General features: G+C 46.8%; 1 protein-coding gene across 1 annotated transcript in view; it reads left to right on the top strand.

Annotated features, from left to right (window-relative positions):
* Positions 1 to 25,106, top strand: part of LOC311245420 (SRSF protein kinase 2-like) — a gene marked incomplete at its 5' end in the record, with an annotated part of 128,234 nt that overhangs the window by 64,488 nt on the left and 38,640 nt on the right. Inside the window, 1 exon segment of the mRNA XM_084335263.1 lies at positions 17,835 to 17,943. Within this exon segment, the coding sequence (XP_084191389.1) occupies positions 17,835 to 17,943 (109 nt within the window).

The following is a 25,106-nucleotide window of genomic DNA, read 5'->3' as shown; positions in this document are numbered from 1 at the left end:
TGTACCACAGCTTAGTCAGTGCTTTCCTGGCTGCTACTAATAGTATCTTAATCAAATATTTGTCTTCTCCCTGAATGTCTTTCTGTGACAAGTTCCCTAGGTATAGTACTAGACTTGTCTGGGGTATTTCATATCCTACTATTTCATTTATTATCTCTCCTATCTCTTCCCAATAGTTTCTTATTTTCTGACATCCCCAGAATATGTGTGTGTGGTTCGCTACTTCTTGTCCACATTTTCTCCAACATGGTTTCTGTGCTGGTGTGTAATTGCCCTGTATTTCTGGTGTTATAAAGAATCTAATTATGTTTTTCCACCCAAACTCCCTCCATATCCTTGATCCTGTGGTTGATTGTTGTATCTTACATGTGTTATACCATTCCTCCTCTGTTATCTCTATTTCTAACTCTTTCTCCCACTTTTTTTTTACATACAAGGTTGTAATTCCCTTACTGTCCATTATTGCCTGATATAGTGCTGATATAACCCTCCCCTTCCTTCCTTCATATGATTTTACCATTATCCTAATTACCCCATTCTGTTCTTTGTCTCTTTCTTGTTTTATTTCTTTGTTATAGTAATCTCTAATCTGTAAATATCTAAAGTGGTCTCTATTCTCTAGTTCAAATCTTTCTTAAAATTTTTGTAGAGTCTGCATCTCCCCTCCTTCTATCATTGTACATATTGCTGTTATCCCCCCCCCCCCCCCCCCCCCCCCCCCATTCCCATCTTTTGAACCCATGGTCGTCTATCCCTGGTTTGAATTTGTTGTCGTGTGTTATCCATCTCAGTATCTTGGATTCTTTTTCTAGCTTGTATTTCTTTACTATTGTGTTCCATATGCTTATAGTGAATTTGGTAATTGGGTCCAGTAGTTGTCCCTGTCTTCTGAACAGCTCCCTATCTCCTATTAGTGCCTGCACTTCAAATCCCTCTCTCTTGGTTTCTATATCTTTCCATTTGGCTTCATAATTCACATTGCACCAGCATGCTACTGTCCTAAGCTGTGCTGCATAGTAATAGCCTTCTAAACTGGGTACTGCCATTCCTCCTTTCTCCTTTGGTAGTTGTAGAGTCACACATCTGATCCTTGGTCTTTTCCCCCCCCCAAATTAATCTTGATATCTGTCTATCCCATTCCCTGAATTGTTTTTGTGGTATTAATATAGGTAAAGACTGAAATAGGTATAATAACCTTGGTAATATGTTCATCGTAATGATTTCGTTCCTTGAGCTGAAATCTAGGGGCATTACTGTCCATTAGGGGTGTAACGGTACGTGTATTCGTCCCGCGAATTTACGGTACGGCCATCACGGTGCGGTACGCGCGCCATACGACAAATACGCCTCAGCGCAAACACACCAGTCGCACATGCGAGAACAGCGCGCGGCACACCGTCACAGTCGGGATACAGACTGTGACGAGCGAGCGAGAACATTACATTGGAACAGCTGCAGGGTCGTTTTCTTGTTCGCTCAATAACGTTAACCAAATGAAACCAATGGAAAGACACACACACGCGTCGCCGACACACACACACGCGCCAACAAACACATCAACATTCTCCCCACAATCAAATAAAAAAAAGAAACATACTTTTCCGGACAGATCATCTGAGCTCCACTGTGTTTAAAAACCAAATAATCCTCTGCCATTGTTGTAAGTAACATGTCATCTGTTCTCTAGTATTCAGTATCGTCGTAAAGTTAATTCTCTCTGGAAGTGAAGCATGCGCAAGGATAAGTTGTTAAAGGGGCAGTAGGCAAGTGGATGCCTGAACACAGAATGACACCAGTATCACTGACTACCACGGCAAGCCTATAGAAAATTATTCTATTTAATAATAATTATTATTATTATCATAAATATAATATATATCTTTTTATATAATTATTATAAATATTTTTTTTCTGTTGTACCAAACTCGTACCGAACAGTGACCCCAATACCGAGGTACGTACCGAACCGTGGCTTCTGTGTACCGTTACACCCCTACTGTCCATCTTTCTAGGTCTCTCTTGATTTTCTGATTAATCTGTGTATAGTTTGCCTCGTATAGCCCCTCTACCCCTCTTGTAATGTTCACCCCTAAGTACTTGATCCTGTCCATGTCCCATTTAATTTAGTATTTTTCTTTGATCTCTATCGTTGGCGTGTAGTTCAGTGTCTTCGTCACGTTGAGTCTATACCCTGAGTAATATCCATATTCTGTCAGTAAATCCATCAGTGTCGGAAAGCTTATGTCTGGTTGCCTCATATATACTATCACGTCGTCTGCGAACAGTCCCAATTTATGTTCTGTTCCCTTTATCTCCACCCCTTTGATGTCTTTGGTCTGTCTAATTAGTTGAGCCAGTGGTTTGATGAATACATCGAAGAGCGTCGGCGAAAGACAACAACCCTGTCTGGTAGCTCTCTCTAGTTTAATCCGGTCCGTCAGACTACCATTTACCTTAATCCTTGCCGTCGGTTCTTGATATAATGCCCTAATTGTTTTCATAGCGTTTTTGTCTAATCTCTCCAATACTTTATACTACTACTACTATTACTATCATCATCACCACCACCACCACTACTACTACTACTACTATAACTTCCTGGTGGTAAAATGTTCATCTTTACGAGTTGACGAGGGCCGACCGAATGCACCATCATTCTTCCTCCTGTTCTTTCCTCCCTTACAAAAAAGTATCATGGTAGTTTGATGATAATTTCAGTTTTAAGATGGTACTGCCATGGTAAAAATGTCAATTCAATGACAATATCAGGGTATTTCCATAATTCTTTGGTCACTGCCATCACTACCTTTACCATGATTGCCATGACCTTTTTTTAATGGCTGTCTTCCTCTAAAGCTCTCTATCTGCCCGTCTCTCTAAAGCTCTCTATCTGCCCGTCTCTCTAAAGCTCTCTATCTGCCCCGTCTCTCTAAAGCTCTCTATCTGCCCGTCTCTCTAAAGCTCTCTATCTGCCCCGTCTCTCTAATGCTCTCTATCTGCCCCCTCTCTAAAGCTCTCTATCTGCCCGTCTCTCTAAAGCTCTCTATCTGCCCCGTCTCTCTAAAGCTCTCTATCTGCCCCCTCTCTCTAAAGCTCTCTATCTGCCCCCTCTCTCTAATGCTCTCTATCTGCCCCCTCTCTCTAAAGCTCTCTATCTGCCCCTCTCTCTAAAGCTCTCTATCTGCCCGTCTCTCTAAAGCTCTCTATCTGCCCCGTCTCTCTAAAGCTCTCTATCTGCCCCCTCTCTCTAAAGCTCTCTATCTGCCCCGTCTCTCTAATGCTCTCTATCTGCCCGTCTCTCTCTCGCTCTCTATCTGCCCCGTCTCTCTAAAGCTCTCTATCTGCCCCCTCTCTCTAAAGCTCTCTATCTGCCCCGTCTCTCTAATGCTCTCTATCTGCCCCCTCTCTCTAAAGCTCTCTATCTGCCCCCTCTCTCTAATGCTCTCTATCTGCCCCCTCTCTCTAATGCTCTCTATCTGCCCGTCTCTCTAATGCTCTCTATCTGCCCCGTCTCTCTAAAGCTCTCTATCTGCCCCGTCTCTCTAATGCTCTCTATCTGCCCCCTCTCTCTAAAGCTCTCTATCTGCCCCGTCTCTCTAAAGCTCTCTATCTGCCCGTCTCTCTAAAGCTCTCTATCTGCCCGTCTCTCTAAAGCTCTCTATCTGCCCCCTCTCTCTAAAGCTCTCTATCTGCCCCCTCTCTCTAAAGCTCTCTATCTGCCCCCTCTCTCTAAAGCTCTCTATCTGCCCCCTCTCTCTAAAGCTCTCTATCTGCCCCGTCTCTCTAAAGCTCTCTATCTGCCCGTCTCTCTAAAGCTCTCTATCTGCCCGTCTCTCTAAAGCTCTCTATCTGCCCCGTCTCTCTAAAGCTCTCTATCTGCCCCGTCTCTCTAATGCTCTCTATCTGCCCCCTCTCTCTAAAGCTCTCTATCTGCCCGTCTCTCTAAAGCTCTCTATCTGCCCCGTCTCTCTAATGCTCTCTATCTGCCCCCTCTCTCTAAAGCTCTCTATCTGCCCCCTCTCTCTAATGCTCTCTATCTGCCCCCTCTCTCTAAAGCTCTCTATCTGCCCCCTCTCTCTAAAGCTCTCTATCTGCCCCCTCTCTCTAATGCTCTCTATCTGCCCCCTCTCTCTAAAGCTCTCTATCTGCCCCGTCTCTCTAAAGCTCTCTATCTGCCCCCTCTCTCTAATGCTCTCTATCTGCCCCTCTCTCTAAAGCTCTCTATCTGCCCCGTCTCTCTAAAGCTCTCTATCTGCCCCCTCTCTCTAAAGCTCTCTATCTGCCCCCTCTCTCTAAAGCTCTCTATCTGCCCCCTCTCTCTAATGCTCTCTATCTGCCCCTCTCTCTAAAGCTCTCTATCTGCCCCGTCTCTCTAATGCTCTCTATCTGCCCGTCTCTCTAAAGCTCTCTATCTGCCCGTCTCTCTAAAGCTCTCTATCTGCCCCCTCTCTCTAAAGCTCTCTATCTGCCCGTCTCTCTAAAGCTCTCTATCTGCCCCCTCTCTCTAAAGCTCTCTATCTGCCCCGTCTCTCTAAAGCTCTCTATCTGCCCCGTCTCTCTCTAAAGCTCTCTATCTGCCCCGTCTCTCTAAAGCTCTCTATCTGCCCCGTCTCTCTAAAGCTCTCTATCTGCCCCGTCTCTCTAAAGCTCTCTATCTGCCCCGTCTCTCTAAAGCTCTCTATCTGCCCCCTCTCTCTAAAGCTCTCTATCTGCCCCGTCTCTCTAAAGCTCTCTATCTGCCCGTCTCTCTAAAGCTCTCTATCTGCCCCCTCTCTCTAATGCTCTCTATCTGCCCCGTCTCTCTAAAGCTCTCTATCTGCCCGTCTCTCTAAAGCTCTCTATCTGCCCCCTCTCTCTAAAGCTCTCTATCTGCCCCGTCTCTCTAATGCTCTCTATCTGCCCGTCTCTCTAAAGCTCTCTATCTGCCCCCTCTCTCTAATGCTCTCTATCTGCCCCCTCTCTCTAATGCTCTCTATCTGCCCCGTCTCTCTAAAGCTCTCTATCTGCCCGTCTCTCTAATGCTCTCTATCTGCCCCGTCTCTCTAAAGCTCTCTATCTGCCCCCTCTCTCTAATGCTCTCTATCTGCCCGTCTCTCTAATGCTCTCTATCTGCCCCGTCTCTCTAAAGCTCTCTATCTGCCCCGTCTCTCTAAAGCTCTCTATCTGCCCCGTCTCTCTAAAGCTCTCTATCTGCCCCGTCTCTCTAAAGCTCTCTATCTGCCCCCTCTCTCTAAAGCTCTCTATCTGCCCCGTCTCTCTAAAGCTCTCTATCTGCCCGTCTCTCTAAAGCTCTCTATCTGCCCCCTCTCTCTAATGCTCTCTATCTGCCCCGTCTCTCTAAAGCTCTCTATCTGCCCGTCTCTCTAAAGCTCTCTATCTGCCCCCTCTCTCTAAAGCTCTCTATCTGCCCCGTCTCTCTAATGCTCTCTATCTGCCCGTCTCTCTAAAGCTCTCTATCTGCCCCCTCTCTCTAATGCTCTCTATCTGCCCCCTCTCTCTAATGCTCTCTATCTGCCCCGTCTCTCTAAAGCTCTCTATCTGCCCGTCTCTCTAATGCTCTCTATCTGCCCCGTCTCTCTAAAGCTCTCTATCTGCCCCCTCTCTCTAATGCTCTCTATCTGCCCGTCTCTCTAAAGCTCTCTATCTGCCCCCTCTCTCTAAAGCTCTCTATCTGCCCTCTCTCTCTAAAGCTCTCTATCTGCCCGTCTCTCTAAAGCTCTCTATCTGCCCTCTCTCTCTAAAGCTCTCTATCTGCTCTCTCTCTAATGCTCTCTATCTGCCCGTCTCTCTAAAGCTCTCTATCTGCCCCCTCTCTCTAAAGCTCTCTATCTGCTCTCTCTCTAATGCTCTCTATCTGCCCCGTCTCTCTAAAGCTCTCTATCTGCCCCCTCTCTCTAATGCTCTCTATCTGCCCGTCTCTCTAATGCTCTCTATCTGCCCTCTCTCTCTAAAGCTCTCTATCTGCCCGTCTCTCTAAAGCTCTCTATCTGCCCCGTCTCTCTAAAGCTCTCTATCTGCCCTCTCTCTCTAAAGCTCTCTATCTGCTCTCTCTCTAAAGCTCTCTATCTGCCCGTCTCTCTAAAGCTCTCTATCTGCCCTCTCTCTCTAAAGCTCTCTATCTGCTCTCTCTCTAAAGCTCTCTATCTGCCCGTCTCTCTAATGCTCTCTATCTGCCCCGTCTCTCTAAAGCTCTCTATCTGCCCCGTCTCTCTAAAGCTCTCTATCTGCCCCCTCTCTCTAATGCTCTCTATCTGCCCGTCTCTCTAAAGCTCTCTATCTGCCCGTCTCTCTAAAGCTCTCTATCTGCCCCCTCTCTCTAAAGCTCTCTATCTGCCCCCTCTCTCTAAAGCTCTCTATCTGCCCCCTCTCTCTAAAGCTCTCTATCTGCCCCGTCTCTCTAATGCTCTCTATCTGCCCGTCTCTCTAAAGCTCTCTATCTGCCCCGTCTCTCTAATGCTCTCTATCTGCCCGTCTCTCTAATGCTCTCTATCTGCCCCGTCTCTCTAAAGCTCTCTATCTGCCCCGTCTCTCTAATGCTCTCTATCTGCCCCCTCTCTCTAAAGCTCTCTATCTGCCCCGTCTCTCTAAAGCTCTCTATCTGCCCCGTCTCTCTAAAGCTCTCTATCTGCCCCCTCTCTCTAATGCTCTCTATCTGCCCGTCTCTCTAAAGCTCTCTATCTGCCCGTCTCTCTAAAGCTCTCTATCTGCCCGTCTCTCTAAAGCTCTCTATCTGCCCCGTCTCTCTAATGCTCTCTATCTGCCCCCTCTCTCTAAAGCTCTCTATCTGCCCCCTCTCTCTAAAGCTCTCTATCTGCCCCGTCTCTCTAATGCTCTCTATCTGCCCCGTCTCTCTAAAGCTCTCTATCTGCCCCGTCTCTCTAAAGCTCTCTATCTGCCCCTCTCTCTAATGCTCTCTATCTGCCCGTCTCTCTAAAGCTCTCTATCTGCCCCGTCTCTCTAATGCTCTCTATCTGCCCCGTCTCTCTAATGCTCTCTATCTGCCCCGTCTCTCTAAAGCTCTCTATCTGCCCCCTCTCTCTAATGCTCTCTATCTGCCCCGTCTCTCTAATGCTCTCTATCTGCCCCGTCTCTCTAAAGCTCTCTATCTGCCCCGTCTCTCTAATGCTCTCTATCTGCCCCGTCTCTCTAATGCTCTCTATCTGCCCCGTCTCTCTAAAGCTCTCTATCTGCCCCCTCTCTCTAATGCTCTCTATCTGCCCGTCTCTCTAAAGCTCTCTATCTGCCCCCTCTCTCTAATGCTCTCTATCTGCCCCCTCTCTCTAAAGCTCTCTATCTGCCCCCTCTCTCTAAAGCTCTCTATCTGCCCCGTCTCTCTAATGCTCTCTATCTGCCCGTCTCTCTAAAGCTCTCTATCTGCCCCGTCTCTCTAATGCTCTCTATCTGCCCCGTCTCTCTAATGCTCTCTATCTGCCCCGTCTCTCTAAAGCTCTCTATCTGCCCCTCTCTCTAATGCTCTCTATCTGCCCCCTCTCTCTAATGCTCTCTATCTGCCCCCTCTCTCTAAAGCTCTCTATCTGCCCGTCTCTCTAAAGCTCTCTATCTGCCCCTCTCTCTAAAGCTCTCTATCTGCCCGTCTCTCTAATGCTCTCTATCTGCCCCCCCTCTCTAAAGCTCTCTATCTGCCCCCCTCTCTAATGCTCTCTATCTGCCCCGTCTCTCTAAAGCTCTCTATCTGCCCGTCTCTCTAAAGCTCTCTATCTGCCCCGTCTCTCTAATGCTCTCTATCTGCCCCCTCTCTCTAAAGCTCTCTATCTGCCCGTCTCTCTAAAGCTCTCTATCTGCCCCCTCTCTCTAAAGCTCTCTATCTGCCCCCTCTCTCTAATGCTCTCTATCTGCCCGTCTCTCTAATGCTCTCTATCTGCCCCGTCTCTCTAAAGCTCTCTATCTGCCCGTCTCTCTAATGCTCTCTATCTGCCCCCTCTCTCTAAAGCTCTCTATCTGCCCCGTCTCTCTAATGCTCTCTATCTGCCCCGTCTCTCTAAAGCTCTCTATCTGCCCCCTCTCTCTAATGCTCTCTATCTGCCCCCTCTCTCTAAAGCTCTCTATCTGCCCCCTCTCTCTAAAGCTCTCTATCTGCCCGTCTCTCTAAAGCTCTCTATCTGCCCGTCTCTCTAAAGCTCTCTATCTGCCCCGTCTCTCTAATGCTCTCTATCTGCCCCCTCTCTCTAAAGCTCTCTATCTGCCCGTCTCTCTAAAGCTCTCTATCTGCCCCGTCTCTCTAATGCTCTCTATCTGCCCCCTCTCTCTAAAGCTCTCTATCTGCCCGTCTCTCTAATGCTCTCTATCTGCCCCGTCTCTCTAATGCTCTCTATCTGCCCCGTCTCTCTAATGCTCTCTATCTGCCCCGTCTCTCTAAAGCTCTCTATCTGCTCCGTCTCTCTAATGCTCTCTATCTGCCCCGTCTCTCTAATGCTCTCTATCTGCCCCTCTCTCTAATGCTCTCTATCTGCCCCGTCTCTCTAAAGCTCTCTATCTGCCCCCTCTCTCTAATGCTCTCTATCTGCCCGTCTCTCTAATGCTCTCTATCTGCCCCCTCTCTCTAAAGCTCTCTATCTGCCCGTCTCTCTAAAGCTCTCTATCTGCCCCTCTCTCTAAAGCTCTCTATCTGCCCCCTCTCTCTAATGCTCTCTATCTGCCCGTCTCTCTAATGCTCTCTATCTGCCCCGTCTCTCTAAAGCTCTCTATCTGCCCCTCTCTCTAAAGCTCTCTATCTGCCCCGTCTCTCTAAAGCTCTCTATCTGCCCCGTCTCTCTAATGCTCTCTATCTGCCCGTCTCTCTAAAGCTCTCTATCTGCCCCCTCTCTCTAAAGCTCTCTATCTGCCCGTCTCTCTAAAGCTCTCTATCTGCCCCTCTCTCTAAAGCTCTCTATCTGCCCCCTCTCTCTAATGCTCTCTATCTGCCTCTCTCTCTAAAGCTCTCTATCTGCCCGTCTCTCTAATGCTCTCTATCTGCCCCGTCTCTCTAAAGCTCTCTATCTGCCCCTCTCTCTAATGCTCTCTATCTGCCCGTCTCTCTAATGCTCTCTATCTGCCCGTCTCTCTAAAGCTCTCTATCTGCCCCCTCTCTCTAAAGCTCTCTATCTGCCCGTCTCTCTAAAGCTCTCTATCTGCCCCGTCTCTCTAAAGCTCTCTATCTGCCCCGTCTCTCTAATGCTCTCTATCTGCCCCGTCTCTCTAAAGCTCTCTATCTGCCCGTCTCTCTAATGCTCTCTATCTGCCCCCTCTCTAAAGCTCTCTATCTGCCCCCTCTCTCTAATGCTCTCTATCTGCCCCTCTCTCTAATGCTCTCTATCTGCCCGTCTCTCTAATGCTCTCTATCTGCCCCGTCTCTCTAAAGCTCTCTATCTGCCCCGTCTCTCTAAAGCTCTCTATCTGCCCCCTCTCTCTAAAGCTCTCTATCTGCCCCGTCTCTCTAAAGCTCTCTATCTGCCCTTCTCTCTAATGCTCTCTATCTGCCCCGTCTCTCTAAAGCTCTCTATCTGCCCGTCTCTCTAAAGCTCTCTATCTGCCTCTCTCTCTAAAGCTCTCTATCTGCCCCTCTCTCTAAAGCTCTCTATCTGCCCCTCTCTCTAAAGCTCTCTATCTGCCCCTCTCTCTAATGCTCTCTATCTGCCCCCTCTCTCTAAAGCTCTCTATCTGCCCCGTCTCTCTAAAGCTCTCTATCTGCTCTCTCTCTAAAGCTCTCTATCTGCCCCCTCTCTCTAAAGCTCTCTATCTGCCCGTCTCTCTAAAGCTCTCTATCTGCCCCCTCTCTCTAATGCTCTCTATCTGCTCCTCTCTCTAAAGCTCTCTATCTGCCCCCTCTCTCTAAAGCTCTCTATCTGCCCCCTCTCTCTAATGCTCTCTATCTGCCCCGTCTCTCTAATGCTCTCTATCTGCCCCGTCTCTCTAAAGCTCTCTATCTGCCCCGTCTCTCTAAAGCTCTCTATCTGCCCCGTCTCTCTAATGCTCTCTATCTGCCCCGTCTCTCTAAAGCTCTCTATCTGCCCCGTCTCTCTAAAGCTCTCTATCTGCCCCCTCTCTCTAAAGCTCTCTATCTGCCCCCTCTCTCTAAAGCTCTCTATCTGCCCCCTCTCTCTAAAGCTCTCTATCTGCCCCGTCTCTCTAAAGCTCTCTATCTGCCCCCTCTCTCTAATGCTCTCTATCTGCCCCGTCTCTCTAAAGCTCTCTATCTGCCCCCTCTCTCTAATGCTCTCTATCTGCCCGTCTCTCTAAAGCTCTCTATCTGCCCCTCTCTCTAATGCTCTCTATCTGCCCCGTCTCTCTAAAGCTCTCTATCTGCCCCGTCTCTCTAATGCTCTCTATCTGCCCCGTCTCTCTAAAGCTCTCTATCTGCCCGTCTCTCTAATGCTCTCTATCTGCCCCGTCTCTCTAAAGCTCTCTATCTGCCCCGTCTCTCTAAAGCTCTCTATCTGCCCCGTCTCTCTAAAGCTCTCTATCTGCCCCCTCTCTCTAAAGCTCTCTATCTGCCCCGTCTCTCTAAAGCTCTCTATCTGCCCGTCTCTCTAATGCTCTCTATCTGCCCCGTCTCTCTAAAGCTCTCTATCTGCCCCGTCTCTCTAATGCTCTCTATCTGCCCCGTCTCTCTAAAGCTCTCTATCTGCCCGTCTCTCTAATGCTCTCTATCTGCCCCCTCTCTCTAAAGCTCTCTATCTGCCCCGTCTCTCTAATGCTCTCTATCTGCCCCGTCTCTCTAAAGCTCTCTATCTGCCCGTCTCTCTAATGCTCTCTATCTGCCCCGTCTCTCTAAAGCTCTCTATCTGCCCCGTCTCTCTAAAGCTCTCTATCTGCCCCCTCTCTCTAATGCTCTCTATCTGCCCGTCTCTCTAATGCTCTCTATCTGCCCCCTCTCTCTAAAGCTCTCTATCTGCCCCGTCTCTCTAATGCTCTCTATCTGCCCCGTCTCTCTAAAGCTCTCTATCTGCCCGTCTCTCTAAAGCTCTCTATCTGCCCCCTCTCTCTAAAGCTCTCTATCTGCCCGTCTCTCTAATGCTCTCTATCTGCCCGTCTCTCTAAAGCTCTCTATCTGCCCCCTCTCTCTAAAGCTCTCTATCTGCCCGTCTCTCTAAAGCTCTCTATCTGCCCCGTCTCTCTAATGCTCTCTATCTGCCCCCTCTCTCTAAAGCTCTCTATCTGCCCCCTCTCTCTAAAGCTCTCTATCTGCCCGTCTCTCTAAAGCTCTCTATCTGCCCCGTCTCTCTAATGCTCTCTATCTGCCCCCTCTCTCTAAAGCTCTCTATCTGCCCGTCTCTCTAAAGCTCTCTATCTGCCCCGTCTCTCTAATGCTCTCTATCTGCCCCCTCTCTCTAATGCTCTCTATCTGCCCCGTCTCTCTAAAGCTCTCTATCTGCCCCGTCTCTCTAATGCTCTCTATCTGCCCCGTCTCTCTAATGCTCTCTATCTGCCCCGTCTCTCTAATGCTCTCTATCTGCCCCGTCTCTCTAATGCTCTCTATCTGCCCCCTCTCTCTAAAGCTCTCTATCTGCCCGTCTCTCTAAAGCTCTCTATCTGCCCCGTCTCTCTAATGCTCTCTATCTGCCCCCTCTCTCTAAAGCTCTCTATCTGCCCGTCTCTCTAATGCTCTCTATCTGCCCCCTCTCTCTAATGCTCTCTATCTGCCCGTCTCTCTAAAGCTCTCTATCTGCCCCCTCTCTCTAAAGCTCTCTATCTGCCCCCTCTCTCTAAAGCTCTCTATCTGCTCTCTCTCTAATGCTCTCTATCTGCCCGTCTCTCTAAAGCTCTCTATCTGCCCGTCTCTCTAAAGCTCTCTATCTGCCCCCTCTCTCTAAAGCTCTCTATCTGCCCGTCTCTCTAATGCTCTCTATCTGCCCCCTCTCTCTAAAGCTCTCTATCTGCCCCGTCTCTCTAATGCTCTCTATCTGCCCCGTCTCTCTAAAGCTCTCTATCTGCCCGTCTCTCTAAAGCTCTCTATCTGCCCCTCTCTCTAAAGCTCTCTATCTGCCCCTCTCTCTAATGCTCTCTATCTGCCCCGTCTCTCTAAAGCTCTCTATCTGCCCGTCTCTCTAATGCTCTCTATCTGCCCCCTCTCTCTAAAGCTCTCTATCTGCCCCCTCTCTCTAAAGCTCTCTATCTGCCCCTCTCTCTAAAGCTCTCTATCTGCCCCTCTCTCTAATGCTCTCTATCTGCCCCGTCTCTCTAAAGCTCTCTATCTGCCCGTCTCTCTAAAGCTCTCTATCTGCCCCTCTCTCTAAAGCTCTCTATCTGCCCCTCTCTCTAATGCTCTCTATCTGCCCCGTCTCTCTAAAGCTCTCTATCTGCCCGTCTCTCTAAAGCTCTCTATCTGCCCGTCTCTCTAAAGCTCTCTATCTGCCCCGTCTCTCTAATGCTCTCTATCTGCCCCCTCTCTCTAAAGCTCTCTATCTGCCCCCTCTCTCTAAAGCTCTCTATCTGCCCGTCTCTCTAAAGCTCTCTATCTGCCCCGTCTCTCTAATGCTCTCTATCTGCCCCCTCTCTCTAAAGCTCTCTATCTGCCCGTCTCTCTAAAGCTCTCTATCTGCCCCGTCTCTCTAATGCTCTCTATCTGCCCCCTCTCTCTAAAGCTCTCTATCTGCCCGTCTCTCTAATGCTCTCTATCTGCCCCGTCTCTCTAATGCTCTCTATCTGCCCCGTCTCTCTAATGCTCTCTATCTGCCCGTCTCTCTAATGCTCTCTATCTGCCCCCTCTCTCTAAAGCTCTCTATCTGCCCCCTCTCTCTAATGCTCTCTATCTGCCCCGTCTCTCTAATGCTCTCTATCTGCCCCGTCTCTCTAATGCTCTCTATCTGCCCGTCTCTCTAAAGCTCTCTATCTGCCCCGTCTCTCTAATGCTCTCTATCTGCCCCGTCTCTCTAAAGCTCTCTATCTGCTCCGTCTCTCTAATGCTCTCTATCTGCCCGTCTCTCTAATGCTCTCTATCTGCCCCCTCTCTCTAATGCTCTCTATCTGCCCCGTCTCTCTAAAGCTCTCTATCTGCCCCCTCTCTCTAATGCTCTCTATCTGCCCGTCTCTCTAATGCTCTCTATCTGCCCCCTCTCTCTAATGCTCTCTATCTGCCCGTCTCTCTAATGCTCTCTATCTGCCCCCTCTCTCTAATGCTCTCTATCTGCCCGTCTCTCTAAAGCTCTCTATCTGCCCCCTCTCTCTAATGCTCTCTATCTGCCCCCTCTCTCTAATGCTCTCTATCTGCTCTCTCTCTAATGCTCTCTATCTGCCCCCTCTCTCTAATGCTCTCTATCTGCTCTCTCTCTAAAGCTCTCTATCTGCCCCGTCTCTCTAAAGCTCTCTATCTGCTCCCTCTCTCTAAAGCTCTCTATCTGCCCCCTCTCTCTAATGCTCTCTATCTGCCCGTCTCTCTAATGCTCTCTATCTGCCCGTCTCTCTAAAGCTCTCTATCTGCCCCCTCTCTCTAAAGCTCTCTATCTGCCCGTCTCTCTAAAGCTCTCTATCTGCCCCCTCTCTCTAATGCTCTCTATCTGCTCTCTCTCTAAAGCTCTCTATCTGCCCGTCTCTCTAATGCTCTCTATCTGCCCCGTCTCTCTAAAGCTCTCTATCTGCCCCCTCTCTCTAATGCTCTCTATCTGCCCGTCTCTCTAATGCTCTCTATCTGCCCCGTCTCTCTAAAGCTCTCTATCTGCCCCCTCTCTCTAAAGCTCTCTATCTGCCCGTCTCTCTAAAGCTCTCTATCTGCCCCGTCTCTCTAATGCTCTCTATCTGCCCCTCTCTCTAAAGCTCTCTATCTGCCCCGTCTCTCTAAAGCTCTCTATCTGCCCCCTCTCTCTAAAGCTCTCTATCTGCCCCGTCTCTCTAAAGCTCTCTATCTGCCCCCTCTCTCTAATGCTCTCTATCTGCCCCCTCTCTCTAATGCTCTCTATCTGCCCGTCTCTCTAATGCTCTCTATCTGCCCCGTCTCTCTAAAGCTCTCTATCTGCCCCGTCTCTCTAAAGCTCTCTATCTGCCCCCTCTCTCTAAAGCTCTCTATCTGCCCCGTCTCTCTAAAGCTCTCTATCTGCCCGTCTCTCTAATGCTCTCTATCTGCCCCCTCTCTCTAAAGCTCTCTATCTGCCCGTCTCTCTAAAGCTCTCTATCTGCTCTCTCTCTAAAGCTCTCTATCTGCCCCTCTCTCTAAAGCTCTCTATCTGCTCTCTCTCTAAAGCTCTCTATCTGCCCCGTCTCTCTAAAGCTCTCTATCTGCTCTCTCTCTAAAGCTCTCTATCTGCCCCCTCTCTCTAAAGCTCTCTATCTGCCCGTCTCTCTAAAGCTCTCTATCTGCCCCCTCTCTCTAATGCTCTCTATCTGCTCTCTCTCTAATGCTCTCTATCTGCCCGTCTCTCTAATGCTCTCTATCTGCTCTCTCTCTAAAGCTCTCTATCTGCCCCCTCTCTCTAAAGCTCTCTATCTGCCCCCTCTCTCTAATGCTCTCTATCTGCCCCGTCTCTCTAATGCTCTCTATCTGCCCCGTCTCTCTAAAGCTCTCTATCTGCCCCGTCTCTCTAAAGCTCTCTATCTGCCCCGTCTCTCTAATGCTCTCTATCTGCCCCGTCTCTCTAAAGCTCTCTATCTGCCCCCTCTCTCTAATGCTCTCTATCTGCTCTCTCTCTAAAGCTCTCTATCTGCCCCCTCTCTCTAATGCTCTCTATCTGCTCTCTCTCTAAAGCTCTCTATCTGCCCCTCTCTCTAAAGCTCTCTATCTGCCCCGTCTCTCTAAAGCTCTCTATCTGCCCCCTCTCTCTAATGCTCTCTATCTGCTCTCTCTCTAATGCTCTCTATCTGCTCTCTCTCTAATGCTCTCTATCTGCCCGTCTCTCTAATGCTCTCTATCTGCTCTCTCTCTAAAGCTCTCTATCTGCCCCGTCTCTCTAAAGCTCTCTATCTGCCCCGTCTCTCTAAAGCTCTCTATCTGCCCCCTCTCTCTAAAGCTCTCTATCTGCCCCCTCTCTCTAAAGCTCTCTATCTGCCCCCTCTCTCTAAAGCTCTCTATCTGCCCCCTCTCTCTAAAGCTCTCTATCTGCCCCCTCTCTCTAATGCTCTCTATCTGCCCCTCTCTCTAAAGCTCTCTATCTGCCCCGTCTCTCTAAAGCTCTCTATCTGCCCCGTCTCTCTAAAGCTCTCTATCTGCCCGTCTCTCTAATGCTCTCTATCTGCCCGTCTCTCTAATGCTCTCTATCTGCCCCGTCTCTCTAAAGCTCTCTATCTGCCCCCTCTCTCTAAAGCTCTCTATCTGCCCCGTCTCTCTAAAGCTCTCTATCTGCCCGTCTCTCTAAAGCTCTCTATCTGCCCGTCTCTCTAATGCTCTCTATCTGCCCGTCTCTCTAAAGCTCTCTATCTGCCCCCTCTCTCTAAAGCTCTCTATCTGCCCCCTCTCTCTAAAGCTCTCTATCTGCCCCGTCTCTCTAAAGCTCTCTATCTGCCCCGTCTCTCTAATGCTCTCTATCTGCCCCCTCTCTCTAAAGCTCTCTATCTGCCCCGTCTCTCTAAAGCTCTCTATCTGCCCCGTCTCTCTAAAGCTCTCTATCTGCCCCGTCTCTCTAATGCTCTCTATCTGCCCCCTCTCTCTAAAGCTCTCTATCTGCCCGTCTCTCTAAAGCTCTCTATCTGCCCGTCTCTCTAAAGCTCTCTATCTGCCCCGTCTCTCTAAAGCTCTCTATCTGCCCCGTCTCTCTAATGCTCTCTATCTGCCCCCTCTCTCTAAAGCTCTCTATCTGCCCCGTCTCTCTAAAGCTCTCTATCTGCCCCCTCTCTCTAAAGCTCTCTATCTGCCCCGTCTCTCTAATGCTCTCTATCTGCCCCCTCTCTCTAAAGCTCTCTATCTGCCCGTCTCTCTAAAGCTCTCTATCTGCCCCCTCTCTAAAGCTCTCTATCTGCCCCCTCTCTCTAAAGCTCTCTATCTGCCCGTCTCTCTAAAGCTCTCTATCTGCCCGTCTCTCTAAAGCTCTCTATCTGCCCCGTCTCTCTAAAGCTCTCTATCTGCCCCCTCTCTCTAAAGCTCTCTATCTGCCCGTCTCTCTAAAGCTCTCTATCTGCCCGTCTCTCTAAAGCTCTCTATCTGCCCCGTCTCTCTAAAGCTCTCTATCTGCCCCTCTCTCTAAAGCTCTCTATCTGCCCCGTCTCTCTAAAGCTCTCTATCTGCCCCGTCTCTCTAAAGCTCTCTATCTGCCCCGTCTCTCTAAAGCTCTCTATCTGCCTGTCTCTCTAAAGCTCTCTATCTGCTCTCTCTCTCTAAAGCTCTCTATCTGCCCGTCTCTCTAAAGCTCTCTATCTGCCCCGTCTCTCTAAAGCTCTCTATCTGCCCGTCTCTCTAATGCTCTCTATCTGCCCCCTCTCTCTAATGCTCTCTATCTGCCCGTCTCTCTAATGCTCTCTATCTGCTCTCTCTCTAATGCTCTATATCTGCTCTCTCTCTAATGCTCTCTAGCTGCTCTCTCTCTCTAGAACTCTCTAGCTGCTCTCTCTCTACTATATCTATCTCCCTGTAAAGCTATCTATCTGCTCTCTCTATGCTCTCTCTAGCTCTCTCTATGCTATCTCTCTCTCCATCTCTTTCTCTCTATCTCTCTATCTGCTCTCTCTCTCTAAACCTCTCTATCTCCTCTCACTTTATCTGCTCTCTCTAAACCTTTCTATCTACTCTCTCTCTTTATCTGTTCTCTCTCTCTCTCTAAACCTCTCTATCTGCTCTCTCTTTATCTGCTCTCTCTCTCTCTAAACCTCTCTATCGCCTCTCTCTCTTTATCTGCTCTCTCTAAACCTCTCTATCTGCTCTCTCTCTTTATTTGTTATCTCTCTAAATCTCCCTATGTGCTCTCTCTCTCTCTAAAGTATGACCTTCGTTATGTCATTGCTTAGTTAGCATCACGCCCAGTCCACACGATCACAGGTATTTTTGACACTGAGGTTTTATAATTATTCAAAAGAAATAAACCTCTATACACACGACTGGTTTAAACTCATACTCAATACATGTAGTACAATGCCAAAGCAGTAGGTGGCGATGTAGTTCAAACATGAAGGCCATTTTCAACCAATCAGAAGGGTTGAACGCGTCACTACACGTCCTGCTCAAAACAGAAACCCGCCATCTTTAAATTACCTCGCGTGAACCATTAGCAACATAGCATTTATTTTGCAGCAAGAAACAAAGTGCAATAAAAGTGCAATAAACAAAAAAGGATACATTCACTGTGTGTTCTGCCTCATTTGTTGATGAAACAAAACCAACATCAACACAATTTACCACCAAGAGCGGAGAGTTTAGTCTCACAAAAAGATCTCTGATGTTGTTAGCTACATGCTAATGTGATTATTTGGATTTTCCATTATAATAGTTAGCATTGTGGCTAGCGTACATTAGCGTAGTAACGTTAACGCTAGTAGAATGAATGGATGAAAACTTTATTTAACAGATTGCAGAATGGGTATAATACAATACGGCTCAATACAAACAATTGTTAAGGGGATGCAGACTGTTGTAGTTTGGACTGGGTTCCTTATAACAATAACTTGACAACACATGAGCTTAGTTGGTAGCCGCAGCTACTTGGGACAGCTCTGCTGTAAACACTGGAAATAACCTCGGTTACTATGTCCACACGCAACCAATGCAACCGGGATGCGCCCAAAACCCCACCCTGGACTCCGGTTTTCAAAGACCACGGTTGCAGACAGTGTTCCAAAAACCCGGTTGCGTGTGGACGAACAGTGCAACCGCGCACATTAAGGCTCGGTTACATAACACCCTGCGTTCGTGTGGACAGGGCCTAACAGTATAATGTAACCTCTGTCTTCCACTCCCCCCCCCCCTCTCTCTCTTACCGCAGGAGGATACCATCCGGTGAAGATAGGTGACCTGTTCAATGGGAGGTACCATGTGATCAGGAAGCTGGGGTGGGGCCACTTCTCCACCGTATGGCTGTGTTGGGACATCCAGTGAGTCACACACACACATTCAGACACACACACCCACGCACACCCATTCACTGAAATGAAATACTTCTCTACTTTTACTTAAGTCGAATTTTGAATGGAGGACTTTTAGTACTATTTTATCTGGGTACTTCTACTTTTATTTAATGTCCCTTTTCCACTGCATAGTACCTACTCGACTCTACTCGACTCTACTCTACTCGCTTTAGGTACCTGGTACTTCGTTCCTTTTCCACTGCAGGTAGTACTCAGTTTGTCTCCGTGTGGGGAGGCGGGGCCGCTGGCGTACAGCATGAGAGCTCCGTGAGCATATAGCTATGTCTGTGAGGGCTTGGAGCAAGCCAGAGTAAAACACAGTTTTCAATCAATTAATAAATAACATTAACCAGACTCTCATTGTGTCTATTCTACTAACGCTAACGTTACCTCTCATTGTGTCTATTCTACAAGCTTTAACATTACCTCTCGTGTCTATCGGCTAACGTTAACGTTAGCATTAGCATTAGGCTAACAACAAGCTTTAACGTTACCTCTCGCGTCTATCTGCTAACGTTAGCATTAGGTAATAACCGGTTTAAAATGGATGGTGATTACCTTGTGTCTATTCTACTAGCATTAACGTTACTAGTACAAACAATCAATAGCGAGTTATATTGATCACGCTATGTATGCTAGCCATGCTAAAAAGCAAGCACATTAGCACCTAAGCTAACAACAAGCTTAAGTTTTGTGAGACTAAACTCTCCGCTCTGTGGCAAATTGTGTTGATGTCGGTTTTGTTCATCAATAAATGAGGCAGAATACACAGTGAATCTATCCTTTTTTGTTTATTGCACTTGTTCCTGCTGCAAACAAATAATGAATCCTAAGCGAGGCATTAAAGATGGCGGCTTTCTGTTTTTGTGCAGACGCTCCAACATGACTCTTCTCTCTTCTGACCAATCAGTGGTCTGCAGTGTTTCACGTCACTTTTCTGGTACCACTTCTACCCGATTGGAACCTCGACAGAGCAGGGACTAAAAAAGTACCCAAAAAGTACCCAAAAAGAACCTGGTACCAGGTACTTTGGTAATGGAAAACCGAAAATGCTGAGTAGAGTAGAGTCGAGTAGGTACCATGAAGTGGAAAAGGGGCATAAGTAAAGGAACTGTGTACTTCTTCCACCACTGCATTTGTGTTGTGTGTGAAATATGGGGACATTCCGTAGACTTACATTCATTCTGTAATTAACCCTAGCCTTAACCCTAACCTTAGCCTTAATCCTAACCTTAACCATGACAATGCGTTAGCTTGTCAAACAAAATAATGTCCTCGTTTTGTCCTCAAAACCCAAAATATCCTCATTTTATGGTGTGTATTCTTAGAATTGGTCCACACACACCATTCCACTCGGTATCGTAGCATTTACAAAGTGGCTTCGTGCAAACTTCACCTAGCCCTCACACGCACACACGCACCTGTTGACGGGATCTGGCGCGTCACCATGGCAACCGGTGCAACCAGACCTCATTCTGGAGAGACACCAAAGCCAGTAGCCAGCTGCAACATAACCGAGTTAATGTGCAAACCACACGATGTGTTCGACACCATCATTATCCCAGGATCACCTTTCCCTGGGTCTCACACACACACACACACACACACACACACACACACACACACACACACACACACACACACACACACACTCACTCACTCACTCACTCACTCACTCACTCACTCACTCACTCACTCACTCACTCACTCACTCACTCACTCACTCACTCACTCACTCACTCACTCACTCACTCACTCACTCACTCACTCACTCACTCACTCACTCACTCACTCACTCACTCACTCACTCACTCACTCACTCACTCACTCACTCACTCACTCACTCACTCACTCACTCAATCTCTCCCCCTCTCTCTCTCTCTCTCTCTCTCTCACACACACACACACACACACACACACACACACACACACACACACACACACACACACACACACACACACACACACACACACACACACACACACACACACAACTGGCCTACATACACTCACATGTTCTCCTGTCACCCGTATTACACTAATGGTGGCATGCATACACTTAGCTATGTCCTTGTGTTTCTTTTAACTTTTCTGTATTACACTGTAAAAAGTAAAAGTGCAATGAATAGGGAGGTGTAGTGGTTACTTCCTGGTCTATAGGGAGGTGTAGTGGTTACTTCCTGGTCTATAGGGAGGTGTAGTGGTTACGTTATTGCTGTTTCCGGCCGGTCCACCATCTTGAAAACGCAATGTATTTCTGCATTGCCCATTTCTAAATTGTCTCATTTAAAACAAATAAAGCATGAACATTTTGCATGGTGTACCTTTCTGTTCGTATTCATCCACAATCTATAGTTCAACATGAAAATATTCGCAATTAATCATAAAAAAAAATTGCCAAATTTTATTTCAACCAAAAATGCTTAAAGGCCCACTTGCATGTTGTATTTTTGTTCAATAAACAATGTGACTAGGCCAACGGTGACTTTCATGAAGAGGGACAATTTTTTTATCAAAATTTTCCCAGTTTTAGCGTTTTTATCAAACATTTTGTCCGCCGAACCACAACCACCACGCACGTGGATATTTTAATCCATGGTTCATAACATGCGCATGTCATCTTAACTCTTTCAGTGCCACTCACAAGATTTCTCGTGTTTTTTTATAGGTGGTTGCTAGCCACTCACGAGATTTCTCGGATTTTTTTATTTTTATTTTTTTTTCGATCTGAAAAATTATTGCATCACCCGAGCCTACCCGAGTATAGCCGAGGGGCGCCGACGATCACTGTGGAAAAAAGCGCCCCCTGTCGTCTCCCAGATGACATAAGTGATTTTGGAATGGACTCAATGAAAATGAATGGGGAAAAAAATCCGGTACTCCACATTTTCCAGTTCACTGATCCAGCCGGGGTTACCAGAGTTCATTCTGGAGCCTCAGATCCCCGCGGATCATAGAGATCTACTGTGTCGCGTTGGATCCATACACGTATCGATTTTTTCTAATGGTGATCAGGAATTGGAATATACCAGTTGGATACCATCTGATGTCAGGTAAGGACTCTATGTTATCAGTGGTAGGATAATCGGAGTAAGTTTGATGAAGTTATAAGCTGTTTTGTGAAATGTCTTCTTTCGGTTTCACTGTAAAACTCAGTGAGGTAATCAACGGAGCGATTATCAGTGCGCAGCCGTAATGTGCTTGCGTGCACGTATAATATTGATCATCTAGCGTTTATTTGAAAACGATTCATAAAAAGGCCGACGAATATCAACGTTGTGGAATATTCCACTAAAAGACGATTTTCATAGAATGCTCCAGAATGAGCTGTTTTTTATATCAAAACGGGGGCTTTTCTAACTGCTCTGAAATGGAAACGACGCGATAAAAATACAATCTGTCTTCACAGCACTGACTGGAAATAGTCTTTGATAATGCGATGGGCAGATTAGACACATAGTCATAATTTAAAACATAGATTAGGCGATATTAACGTTAACATTGGCGCGGATGGTGGCATTCAAGCGGTAAAACGGAAAACCAGGCGTGGCATTGAAAGAGTTAATGATGACGTCACACAAGGTACAGGGCAGCAGGGGGAGCGCTGAGAATCACAGGCAGGTAGTGGCAGGAAGCAAAGAGCCTTCTTGTTACTACTGCTAGCCGAGGAGCTAGTATCTGTTTCACCTAACACTATTGCTCCGTGATCATAGCCATTTATCTCTAAAGCTAACCACTATTTGTAAAAGCCACAACCACGTTACCATATTTGTAAATACTCATGTAAATCATTGTGTCGTTGTACATATTGTGTATATAACGTTAGTAACTAAGTTAGCTTGCTTGCTAGCTGGCTATCCCGAAACTCCTAACATGCCCCGATTTAAAATGGTTCTCTCCTCTTTGTATACCTTTGTGCTCCCAAACAAAGTATTCTGCCAGGGAACTTATGGACACGACAGTAGTATAAGGTGTTTGAGCTTGTAACATTAACGTTAGTTAGCTATCGTGGTAGCCCCTTTCGTGACTGTGATGCACCGAGTGCTATCCGAGGGGCTACTATCGTATCAACATGCCGTGACGTGTAGCTTGCTAGCCGGCATGATGCATGCAGTGCTTTGCCCCACAGGTCTGAGAAGAGGACCTGCACATTTTACTCGTTCCCCAAACTCTTTTACATGCCCCGATTTAAAATGGTTCACGACAGTAGACATAATGCTAACGTTAGCAGGGTAACGTTAACGTTAGCCAGAACCATATAGCCAGCTTGGTACTATGACCCGGACGGGGATAAGGTATAAGGCGACAGCCTAACCAGACCAATAGCGGCTCCGTACTGAACAACAGGCTGCCTAGTGGTACATGTAGTTCTTTTTTTACGACATTACAAACCTTATAACTACCTTGTTTCAACAAAAAATGCAGTTGTAGCTGGTCCATCAAAGTCTCTCCGACGATTAAACCCATTTGCGTCTTGTAAGGGGTCCATTTGGATCAAGGAAATAGCTTTCTGCACTTGTCAAACGCCATTGTAGTGGATGAGAAGTAGGGGAAAGTTACCTGCAGTGACGTCGCGGCACTGATAGCGTCTGATACGCTTTTTGATTGGCTCCATACATGTTATTCGTGCATGGACATTTTTAACCCTTTCTGAGTGGAATTCCCGGCGTCAAATGGAAAAAAATAAATAATGAAAATAGATACCAATGATGTAAACTACCCATAATTGAAGAGTAGGGTTTAACCTGCAAGTGGGCCTTTAAACAATAATGTTAGTGATAGAAGGGAACTCATTTTGTGCAAAAATGGAAAGCTTTTCAATTTCCATGCCGCAGAATTGTTACAATAGCCGATAATCCATTTTCCCAATGATAAATCCCTATATGGGTGGACCTCGCAGGCGGTCCAAAGCGACGTCAGACTACACCTCCCTATAGAGCGTGACAGTGACACTGTCAGCCTGTTAGAGGTTTGATCTGATCTGGGTGGTACATCCATACTATTGATGTGATGCTGGTTAGACCCAACAAGAGAGGACATTATATAGAAAGCAACCAAGTAAACATCGCCTCCTTCAACTTCACAGTTTTTAACAGAAAGCAGCAGGTTCACCAGAACAGTGCTAGAGGGAAATGTCATCATCCCAGGGAGAAAAAGCGCATTTAGCAAATCAGCCTTCTCGATCAGAGCTGCAGAGTTCTGGAACACCATCCCATCACACATCCGCAGTACTAATACACTCAGGTTCTTCACACCTCAAATCATGGCTGTTACAAAATCAGGTCTGTGACCATGACCATTAGCAAGTCACGTCGCAGTCCAGCTGCCCAGCCCCCTGTATGCTTGCCCACTAGCCTGACTGTCCTGATTGTGATTATGTGGTTATGTGATTTATGATTATGTATATGTGTGCCTGCCATATGTGTGCCGGCCTATACGATGTTTATACATGTATAGCTTTGATTTGTCCCTGTACACTGTTTTTTTTTTTTTTTTATAGATGCACGAATGCCTAGTGAGTGAATGTACAGAATATTTATGTTTTAAACTGTTTTTATATTAGCTCTAATGTCCTTCTATTTTTCTGTTTATTTTCTGGCTTAAACATCTGGCCCAGGGACTACAACTGAAAACTAGCAACCCTGCTAATGTTGGCATATTTACAGTTTTTAATTTGTGTTCATTTATAAATGTATAACTGTTGATTGATATGCACTGTCCCTGATCAAATAAACTGAGTAAACTAAACTAAACTAAACTACACACCAGGAACAGAAAGGCAGGATAAATCCCCCAATTCTACATTTAACAACTGATAAAAACATCTCAATAGTACTCTAACCCTCAATATTGGATCATTCATTTTATATATTTACAGTAATGTATTGTTGTGCAGTATATTAGCAAATACAAATAGTTAACCTACTCAGTCTAAATGTGAGTATCCAGTAAACTTGAACAAAACATTTACATAGTCACAGCATTCTTAAAGGAACACGCCAACATTTGGGCAAATTTTGGGACAAGAAGATAGATACCAGTTTCCTCTCTGTGCGTTCAGTAGAAAGCTATCTGGCTGCACGTTAGCCTAGTTTAGCACAATGAATGGAAGCGGACAGTGCCGGTTAGCCTAGGCATTGTCCAACTCACACCTCTCCCGAAGGCTAACTGGCACTGTCCGCTTCCATTCATTGTGCTATTCATTGTCAGACTTTGTGAGCTGGAGCTGTCATACTGTCATTATACGATACGAGTCAGCATCCTACGTCAGTCGATGGCTGTCCGACACGCATCATTTCATCGCATCGCATCATGTGCATCGCAAGCATTTAGCCAAAGGAGAAAGCAGTCTCACTGACTGTTTAGGCAGTTAGCTTGCAGTATTACTGTTTCCTAGGGTTGGGTCGGTGCCAAAATTGATACTAAAATAATGCCGGTTCATAAATGGTTCCAAAATGTGTAATCAGTCCACTGAACGACCCAAGTCAGCTGACCATCGTTCACAACAAATGTCCACGACAGGGACATTTTGTCTAAGACTGCACAGTGTGTGTAGGATTTATCGCACAGTGTATGTAGGGTTTATCGCACAGTGTATGTAGGGTTTATCGTACAGTGTATGTAGGGTTTATCGTACAGTGTATGTAGGGTTTATCGCACAGTGTATGTAGGGTTTATCGTACAGTGTATGTAGGGTTTATCGCACAGTGTATGTAGGGTTTATCGCACAGTGTATGTAGGGTTTATCGTACAGTGTATGTAGGGTTTATCGTACAGTGTATGTAGGGTTTATCGCACAGTGTATGTAGGGTTTATCGTACAGTGTATGTAGGGTTTATCGCACAGTGTATGTAGGGTTTATCGCACAGTGGGGTTTATTGCAGAGTGTACTGTATGTAGGGTTTGTCACAGTATGTAGGGTTTATCGCACAGTGTAGGGTTCATTGCAGTGTATGTAGGGTTTATCGCACAGTGTAGGGTTTATTGCAGTGTATGTAGGGTTTATCGCACAGTGTAGGGTTTATTGCAGAGTGTATGTAGGGTTTATCGCACAGTGTATGTAGGGTTTATCGCACAGTGTAGGGTTTATTGCAGAGTGTATGTAGGGTTTATCGCACAGTGTATGTAGG

This window comes from Notolepis coatsorum, assembly GCF_963971535.1.
Source record: "Notolepis coatsorum genome assembly, chromosome: 18".
In the NCBI taxonomy this organism is placed as follows: domain Eukaryota; kingdom Metazoa; phylum Chordata; class Actinopteri; order Aulopiformes; family Paralepididae; genus Notolepis; species Notolepis coatsorum.
This window is presented reverse-complemented; position numbering and strand designations above follow the sequence as displayed.